The sequence below is a fragment of the Nicotiana tomentosiformis genome, chromosome 1 (genome assembly GCF_000390325.3).
Source record: "Nicotiana tomentosiformis chromosome 1, ASM39032v3, whole genome shotgun sequence".
Taxonomy (NCBI): domain Eukaryota; kingdom Viridiplantae; phylum Streptophyta; class Magnoliopsida; order Solanales; family Solanaceae; genus Nicotiana; species Nicotiana tomentosiformis.
Genome location: NC_090812.1, coordinates 103,668,679 through 103,679,114, shown reverse-complemented (window position 1 = coordinate 103,679,114; position 10,436 = coordinate 103,668,679). Strand labels below are relative to the sequence as shown.

The following is a 10,436-nucleotide window of genomic DNA, read 5'->3' as shown; positions in this document are numbered from 1 at the left end:
ATTATTGGCTAGGCAAAATTTTATCTATAATATTTGTAACTCTTCATGTCAAATATGATATGGTATTTTTTTTTAATTATCAGTGTACATAAAATCCTGGTACGATATGCCAAAAAAACTCCTATACAGAATGTTAACACATACACTACGGTTAGTGGCGGAGCCACCTTCGACATCGGGAAAATTACACTATCGTAGCAAGGTAAATTTTATATATATATATATATATATATATATATATATATATATATATATAAAAAAATTAAATACTCTTGACTTTTTAAAGTATTTTTACTTTTTTATATTTTAGCATTCCTTAATGAAAACTCTAGCTAAGTATGTATAGGATCTCCGGAGCTATTCGCCAAACTAATTTTGTCTTCTTACACAGTTTGGTTTCTGAGACTGTTATTTAATTAAATCCAATTATATGTAACAACCTAATGTCATGTATCACGCATCCTCTTTATAGGAAAGCAAATCAAAATTTAAATCACATACTAACTCATTTATTGCAGAGAACGTAACCTTTCTTCTCTACGATGAAGGCCCACTTTTGACTGCATGGAGATGATATGGAAACTGTATCTGTGTGGGAACATGAATACCTAATGCACCTGGTTCAGAAATTAGAACAGGATCTTTTGTCCTAACTCCTAAACGAAGTTTTTAATTAAGCATCAGCTCATAATAATATTATCGACGCCAATAATCTCCTGTCTTTTATCTGTAGGTGAAAGTTAATAACTTAATAATGTTTGAATATCGTCAAGTAATTCTATAATAATAATTCTATAATAATAAGGTAAACCAGTAAGCTTATCGTCAAGTAATTCTATAATAATAATAAACAACAACAATAATAATAATGATGATGCTAGCTTTAGTTTGGTGTAAGCACTTCTTCAACGACGTTCTAATAATCTAATTAAGTTACTTTTGATGGTCAATTTTACCATCTCCTAGAGCAACATGTGACCTTAATTATATTCTTCAAAAACAAAAGTTAAAAGTAAACTTAGTAAAGTAGGTTAAAAATTACTAGTAATGATGATTGAGTTTTGTCTAAATTGACAAAGTACAGGAAGAGTATAATATCTGAACGTAAAAGATATAAAATGAATGTAATAATAATAATAATAAAATGAATGGGAGCCAGATCCTTGCTGTTTTACGTCTTATCTATTTAAATATATATACTCTAGTGCTTGTTACTACCCCAAATGAGCCTGCACCATAATTTAATATAAAGGAAGTAAAGAACTATAATTAGTAACATCTAACACATGACTCTCACCGTTTTTGGGATCCTAAAATAAGTATTTGATGCGTCTGATGTGTTCACATTTGCAAATAATGTCACCTATCATATAGCATCCAAAATAGTAGTAAGTGTAAAGTAACATATGAATATGATCAAGCTTTTCCAAATTAAACAACATTATTATTAACATACCAACAAAATGATCAAGTTATTAATTATCCTTTATGAGATCATCTCTCATTATTGTCTCCCATTTTGGGTCAAAAGTTTACATTTACTCCTTACTCGTGTACCATAGTTGAAATACTTTTTTAATCTAAAATATCACTAATGTCTGACATGAGATATAAAATCTTGCGAATTTGATCAAAAAAAGATAACTTAAAATCTTATTAAGATCGAATATCTCTGGAAAATTAAGAATCACTTGGTTATTGATATACTGCGGAACTACTAGCAGTTTAATGAATAAGTTGTGCTTCTGTCGATCAGGATATGCATTTTGGCCGTTAAAACGGACAAAATAAAGTTAAAAAACACAATTAAGTCTGAAATTCGCTTTGTGATGATTAGAAGCAAAGTTTGTACAGAATTGTTTACAAAATAGGAATGACATTTGAACCCACAAATTAGCTAAACACGTAATCTTTTTGAGTTTGAATTATTGAGTCAAATTTGACTATAAGGTCCGCGGCTGCCTACTTTTTGACGAAATATCAGACCCCATCTGCTAGGCACTATCTGGTCTCATTACTTAGAGTGATTCATTTTCATAACTTCTAGAGATATACATATTTAAATAAATTATATCACCAACTGATTGATACTACTAGAATATCCTACCAAACTGCGTAAACACGTAAGCATGCATTGATCATATATAGGCTTTTAAATAAAGAATACAGCCCCAAAAAAAAATCCACTCCAATAATAGTAACCAAGTGTCAAGCTGAGAGTGATTGAAATTATATATAGCCAATTGCCAAAGTGCACCACCATGAGAAAATATTGTGAAGTATACTCCCACTGACTTAGGCGCTTCTAATGTTTACATAACCAAAGTATTATAACAAATTAAACTAATGCCATGTATATGTCTGGAAAAAATGGATAATGTGCTCCATGGGATTAAGCAAACATTGAACTATGATGTTCGGATTTTTCAAAATTATTGTCGTCTCCGTATTGAATATTTAAAAAATACATTAATTTTGAAGGATTCAATACGCACCCGGCAAGAGTTCGAGTAACGTAGACATAAAGTGTGTAAATGTTTTTTTGAACAGAACTTAATTTACTTCAAGTAGAATCGTGAGCTACCAACGTTTGGTTCCTGATACCGGAAAAAGCCAAATGTTAAAATTGAACTCGGCTTTGTGGCAGTTAATGCTAAAATGGAAGTATCAAAATCAATCAAGAATTAGACAATTGGTCCCTGTTCGTTGCCCCTTGGCGTACTTCAAAAATTGTCGACAGTTCCTATTGTTCATTTTCTCTATATAAAGTACTCTCCCTTTAGTATCCAACAAATAATCCTTCCTTCAAAGCTTCAGCTCTAGACATTGCAAAACTCTTATCAATTCATTATTTTAGTACTGTTTACAAATAAAATTTAGAGTGTGGGAATGGGTAACAAGGACTATGAGTACCCATCATCAATGAATGGGGAGAGCAGAAAAACACACGCAGTGGAAATCCCACCACCACAACCTTTTTTCAAGTCTCTAAAGAACACAGTTAAAGAAACTTTGTTCCCTGATGATCCACTTAGGCAATTCAAGAATCAGCCACCTCGCAAGAAATTCATACTTGGACTTCAGTATATCTTTCCAATCTTTGAATGGGGTCCTCGTTACACCTTGGATTTCTTCAAGTCGGACCTTATTGCTGGGATCACTATAGCCAGTCTCGCCATTCCTCAGGGAATTAGCTATGCAAAACTTGCCAATTTGCCACCTATACTTGGCCTCTGTAAGTCACAGTATAACGTTATTCTGTGTTTTATTATAATGGTGGTGTACGTGAGTGAGTGCACCTCAATTAGTTCGTTGGATATCATTATGTAGACGAATTTAAAATTTAAATTTGGCGGGTTCAATTTTTACTTGCTCACCACTGAACCTGGTGCACTCTTGCAATTATGAACTATACATTACAATTTACATGTGCTTCCGCTTACCAGCACAAGTACATGATAACTATGTCAGGAATTTCCTTAATGTTTGTATCTTAATCTCCCAAAATCCTAACAAGCTTTCTAGTAGGGATTGAGCAGTGTGAGGCGTAGCTAGTTACGTGATAACTTATGGGTTTGTTGGTTATTCTGATGACAGATTCCAGCTTTGTTCCGCCACTAGTCTACGCAGTAATGGGGAGTTCAAGAGACTTAGCAGTTGGGACAGTTGCTGTTGCGTCACTTCTAATTAGTTCAATGCTAGGGGACGAAGTAAATCCAACTGATAATCCAACACTTTATCTTCATCTTGCCTTCACAGCCACATTCTTTTCCGGAATATTTGAAGCAGCTCTTGGAATTTTCAGGTTAGTATATACAGTAGAATATACTATAATTAAATGAAAGTGTGCTACATATATAAATTGGGTCAGATGAACTAGTATGTTTTAATCGTTTGATGATTATGACTGTCTTTTTGTTAGAATAAGTTGATGGTAATGCTAGTTGGGTAAATAATTTTTACATGCAGGCTGGGATTCATAGTGGATTTTCTATCACATGCAACAATAGTTGGGTTCATGGGTGGAGCAGCCACAGTTGTTATACTTCAGCAGCTAAAAGGGATACTTGGTCTTCACCATTTTACTCAGTCCACTGATGTCATTTCCGTCTTGCGTTCTGTTTTTACCCAAACGCATGAGGTATATATAAATGTGATTCGCTTTGTGTTAAGTTTGCACGATTTTTCCTTAAAGAAAATCCAACTCATTATAAGTAGTTTTTTTTTTACATTTTATGTTGGACTTTGTTCACATGTACGCCCAACAACCTGGCTCGTATACAGGCTAAGACAATAAGTCGGGCCCTCCACTTCATACCTCGTTATCTCCACATAGTATGATATTGTCGTTTTAGGTTAAGCCTTACAATTTTCACCCTATTAAAATTATTCAACTTTTTACAAGTAATTTTTTTCTACTTTTCTCATGTGAGACTTTGATTACATACACCAACAATAGCTTATCATGGATGTATTTTAATTTGTCGTAACATATAACTTATCTTATTTTTCACGTGTGCTCTCCGCCCCCAAGCCCCTACAATTCTGCGACTCTTTCGATAATGGATATGTATTTTTCCGTGCAAGACTATAGTCTTGTTTTCTTGAATATATTTATTTTTAAAAAGCAAATATTATTGTTCGATTCTCACTAACTTCTTTTCTTTTTTCCTTCCTTGAGAATAAAAATTCTACTGTTACCGTACAATTTTAGTTGAACCTTCACGAGGATTAGTTTATTCTATTTTATTTTATTTTAATTAATTAATGTGGTTTCTGACTTTGCTTATGGTTAATGATAAAAATAATTGCAGTGGCGATGGCAAAGTGCGGTGCTGGGTTTCTGTTTCCTTTTCTACCTGCTGGGGTCTAGATTCCTTGTAAGTTACAACCAACTTTGACCTATTCAAACATATATGAATAGTACCATGAAAGCAAATTTTTAAGGAGTATAAATTTTATGCATGGTGTTAAAAGAAATATTTATATGTTCGAGTTATAATTTATTATTAAAGTAATTAGGATTTGAGTTATATACCAATTTAAAGAATTTTTACACTATAACTATTGCTCGTTGTAATGGAAATGCATGCATGCAGAGCCAAAAAAGACCAAAGTTGTTTTGGATATCAGCAATGGCTCCATTGATGTCCGTCATACTGGGAACTATTTTTGTCTATTTCACGCACGCTGAAAAACACGGCGTTCAAGTGGTATGTCCTTTAATTAATTTTGTTTTCTTAATTTCTAGAAGGTGTATAATTAAATTACATCTATTTGGCTTAAAAGATTTCACTATGACTGGTGAGCTACTAAATTAGTCTACTGTTCACAACACAAACACTATGGTGGGGTGATGTGATATTTCTGCTATTTGGATTACTGCATTTGGAGTGTTTAATTTGGGTTTTGATTCTTGTGGTTTGAGTATTGCACACGTTTCGTTTGATATAGACGACCTACCAATGCCATGATTGACTGACAATTTAATGTTTCAAGGACACTGGCCCAGCAAATTTGCTGTTGGCATTATCTTTGCCCATTTAAGGAGACATTTCTAGGTGATAGTTTTCTTCGTCCTAGAAGTTACTCAATTTAACATTAAACAAATATGACAATGAAATTGAGATAGAACAAAGTTTGAATTATTGTAGTCGATGATTCATTTTGTTGAAATATATTATGGTAGTTTTAGACTGGGTTAAGTTATAGAAAATTTTTATTACTGAATACCATCTGGCATATATGTTACTTGTCACATATACTAAAAATATATTTTCACTTTTACTTGTTTACTATACCAAATCAAGACAAAGATAATCTTTTTTTCTTTTTTGTTTTACCCTTATCATTAATTACTCATTTCCTAAATTATTTCTCAAGACTTTTTGAAATGTTATTATTATTATGAGTAAAATTATAAAATACATACTTCATACATTTTTTCTTAAAGGAGGTACAAAATTAAAAGTGAACAACTAAAAATGAACAAATGGAATATTTCAAGTCCAAAAACATGATGTCGGAATTAAAAATGCAACCTAATGGTTACATATAACTTTATTCAACGTAACTTTAGTGTAGTTTCAATCCAATTAATGGTTTGATACAATCGAAAGTCGTCTTCTTTTTGTAATTTTTTCTTTCTACTATTATATATGAGCCATCCCCACCAAAATAGGCATGTGATAAGTTATTTGTGACTGCACATATAATTAGACATCATGTGAAAAACATGACTAAATGGATGGTTAATTATGTGGATTATGAACAGATTGGAGAGCTGAAGAAAGGGTTAAATCCAGTGTCAATAATGGATTTGTCATTTGGAGCACCTTATCTTTCAACAGCTATCAAAACTGGCATAGTCACGGGTGTTGTATCTCTTGCTGTAAGCTTTCACTATTCCCATACTTGACCTTTTGCGCAAAACTAATTTCTCTTTTACGGCTCTATAAGCAAGCACCTTAGACATGAAATTGTTTCAAGTAATGGAGATTTTCTTAGGTTCAAATCTAGTGATTTTAAATATGATTAATATGACTTATAATGTCCCGAGTTTATAATTCAATAATCTTTCAACTACATTACCATTCAATTACCATTCAACCGCCATTAACTACTAAGCTGATAAAGTTGAAGATTTTCTTAGACTTATCATGAAGATATCTCATGTCCAGTGACAATGTAAATGTATAAGTAGACAATTAGTGCAATTTAACCTACTGTAACTTAACTCATTCATAAAACTTTGATTTGGGGACGTGACAGGAAGGAATAGCAGTGGGGAGAAGCTTTGCAATGTTCAAGAACTACCATATAGATGGCAACAAAGAGATGATCGCTTTTGGAATGATGAACATCGTCGGCTCGTGCACTTCCTGCTACCTCACTACTGGTATATATTTTCCTTATTCTCTTTCAAATTTGTTTTTGAATTACCTGAAACAGCGGGAAAAACAATGCCCCATTAATTGGATTAATCAACATCTGTCCATCATGTCCGGAGCACCCAGTATACACACATAAAAGTAGCAAATAAAGTAGTGGTTAATACATGCAGATTAACAGCTTAAAAAAGAAAAAGAAAAAAAAAGGTTTCATGATTTGTTGTCAGATTAGACCAGCTACAGTGTTTAATTAACTAAAATATAATAATGTTAACTATACTATATTTCAGATAATTTATATACTAGGATTTAAATTATACACACTCAGTTTTATTTATTCTATCAATGTATTTTGGCTGTTTGGGCATGACATATCTACTCCAGCTTACAGAGGATATGATCCTTGATAGGCAGGTTTGTGGGTTGGGAATTAGGATAGAAGGTTAGTAGCTAGACATGCGTGTCTCCTTCTCATGCGGGTAGCATTAATATTAATCTCTTATCTTCGTAGCTTCTTATCCGCAGATTTCTTTTGCTATACTATGTTGTTTCTTTCGCTTTGATTATTCTATCACCTTATCCCTTTATCTGGCTGTTATTACTATTTGTTGTGTCTGCCTCTTTTAAATTTTCTTTGAGCCCGGGGTGATCTATCGAAAACAACCTCTCAACTTTCACAAAGGTCAGGGTAAGGTTTGCGTATATTCTACCTTCCCCAAACCCTACTTGGTGAGATTACACTGGGTATGTTGTCGTAGTATTTTGGCCGTTTGGTGTATTACTTGCCAATTGTTTCATGTTACTAATATAGACTTATCTTCAATTGTCTTTTTAAGTGATTTTATTGAGTAAATACTTTTACATTGCCATTATACAAAATTTAAGCTCATTTATATATCATGAACAAGCTGGTAATCAGAAAAGTGAAAGTGCAGGTCCATTTTCGCGATCGGCAGTGAACTTCAACGCAGGATGCAAAACAGCAGTATCAAACATAGTAATGGCGCTGGCAGTAATGGTGACACTGTTGGTGCTAACTCCATTGTTCCATTACACTCCATTAGTGGTCTTATCATCCATTATAATTTCTGCAATGTTCGGACTCATCGACTATAATGCTGCAATTCACCTCTGGCACGTCGACAAATTTGATTTCTTGGTCTGCATTAGTGCTTACTTTGGCGTCGTCTTTGCCAGTGTCGAAATTGGCTTAGTCATTGCTGTACGTATCCCTTAATTTCTAGTAACTAATATTTCATTCGATTCAGGTGGGGAGTCAGGAATTTATATGATGAGATTCAGAAAGATACTTAAATATTATACCTAGAATTTGACCCTGTGACCAAAATCAACTTTTGAACCCCCTTTGCCATTAATTATATTCCTTATATTAAGGGATTCAACCATTTATATATAACATAAAAACTCTTTTTAATTTGCACATCATAGTTTTGGGCAAAAGAAATTCAATTGAATCCCCTTATTTCTACCTAGCTCCACCCTTGTCAGTCCGTATTAACTGTCTTTTAAGGTTTTTGCACAATTCTTAAGAAAAGAATTTAATAGCCTTAATCATAACGTTTCATAATTTAATCAACACTCTACTAACTAGAGCAGAAGTGGTAGATTCCAAAAAAAAAAAAATACTTTTTGCGTTTCTAAAATATCAAACATTTTGAAGCAAATTCAGTTTGGATAGAACAATTAAAAATTATACATTGGAAAAATCCGTTCTGTTATTACTAATAGACTAGTAGTAACTAGGAAGGGGGAAGAAACGAGTACTTGTCAACTAAGCAGGTGGTTTCCAATTAATCAAGATTTAATAGCGTAAACTTTTAATGCAAATGCAGGTTGCTTTATCGTTGCTAAGGGTGTTGCTATTTGTAGCAAGACCAAGAATGTTAGTGCTTGGTAACATCCCCGATTCTAAGATCTACAGAAATGTTGAGCAATACACAAACACAGACACTGTTCCGGGCGTTCTCATACTTGACCTTGGTGCACCCATTTACTTTGCCAATGCAAGCTACTTAAGAGAGAGGTAATTTGAAACTGTACTACATATGTAACTACACATCTTCGAACATGTAGATGCAAAGTTAACACTAATTCTGAGTTCTGTTTCACTTTTTATAGGATCTCAAGATGGATCGACGACGAGGAAGACAAGTTAAATTCTTCAGGAGAGACGTTGCAATATGTTATACTTGATATGGGAGGTCAGTTAACTTGTCCTATATATGTTTATGATCTTGAAATTTGACAATTTCTTATCCAAGTAAAAAAGAAACAAGGATGTGCTAAAAAGATTTAAGTTATATATACGTATAAATAATGTTTACATTATCAGTGTTTATTACGTTCTCATTCTATTTTATAGGTTACCAATTGTTGTGTTGATTTTACCTGATAGTGCTAATATAGTACTTAGAACTTAAACTCAGTGCTAAAATTCTTTATATGATGGGCAGCCGTAGGCAACATTGATACTAGCGGAATTAGCATGCTAGAAGAGGTCAAGAAGAATCTTGATAGAAGAGATCTCAAGGTTTGACTCTTATTAATATCCTCAGTACATGTTAAAAATCTATTGGAAGTTATCAAGTGCTAATAAATTCTTTGCAACAAAACTGTAACATATATTATTGTGGGATTGTAGCTTGTGCTGGCAAATCCAGGGGCAGAGGTAATGAAGAAGCTGAACAAGTCCAATTTCATAGAGACAATAGGACAGGAATGGATATTTCTAACTGTGGGGGAGGCTGTGGAATCATGCAATTACATGCTTCACTCCTGCAAACCAAAGTCTTCCACAGATGGTTCATTTAGCAACAACGTTTGACAGCTCTTTTCAAGACTAAATTATTCGATCTGTATATGTTATAATTAGTATGACAAGCTACACATCGAATTTATAATGATGCTGTGTAACATGCATATTGGCTTTGAGCTTTGAGTTGTAGGCCAAATTCTAGACACATCTCTTCCACATAAGCAGTTGGAAGGGTCTTTTCTCAACATGTATTAATTAAGCCTAATTAAAGAGAGTGTTTTACCTGTACATTTATAGCTTGTCAAGATTGCCACAAATTTTAATTTACTTACGTGAAGGCTGCAACTGTTTTAATTTATTAAGGCCAGATTCTGCTTCTCCAAATATCTATTTGAGGCTATATCTATGATTGTATAATTTGATCCTTGCACGAATAGATGTGCGCACAAACTTTCATGTTTATTTGTAATTGTGACCAAGCACGTGAAAATTCTCAATCAATGGGTGACGTAGAGATTCAAACTCAAGATCTTTGCTTGCTCAAATATCATGTGATTGTGTAGTTTTAGTTGTTAGAGCATCGTGGAAATTTTACTTGTTCCTTTAGGTATACAACAATTAAGTTCTTGCTTGAAGTTATGCCTATGTTTTTTGTACTATCTGAGTGTACATGAACATCTGATGCATGTACTGATCGACTCGAGAGATGCTACACGTTGCTTCCTTATATTTCACTCGTGAAGTTGATGATCAAATATGAATGAATGCGT

The 10,436-nt window shown here is 33.3% G+C and overlaps 1 protein-coding gene across 1 annotated transcript; it reads left to right on the top strand.

Moving 5' to 3' along the window:
- The first annotated feature begins 2,659 nt into the window (after positions 1–2,659).
- LOC104103756 (sulfate transporter 3.1-like) lies at positions 2,660–9,954 on the top strand. The gene is made up of 12 exons (XM_009611685.4): positions 2,660–3,235; positions 3,598–3,805; positions 3,970–4,141; positions 4,815–4,880; positions 5,100–5,213; positions 6,275–6,391; positions 6,772–6,898; positions 7,826–8,112; positions 8,744–8,934; positions 9,030–9,112; positions 9,365–9,441; positions 9,553–9,954. The coding sequence occupies exons 1-12, from the start codon at positions 2,890–2,892 to the stop codon at positions 9,733–9,735; spliced, it is 1,971 nt and encodes a 656-aa protein (XP_009609980.1). The 5' UTR covers positions 2,660–2,889; the 3' UTR covers positions 9,736–9,954.
- The last annotated feature ends 482 nt before the right edge of the window (positions 9,955–10,436 follow it).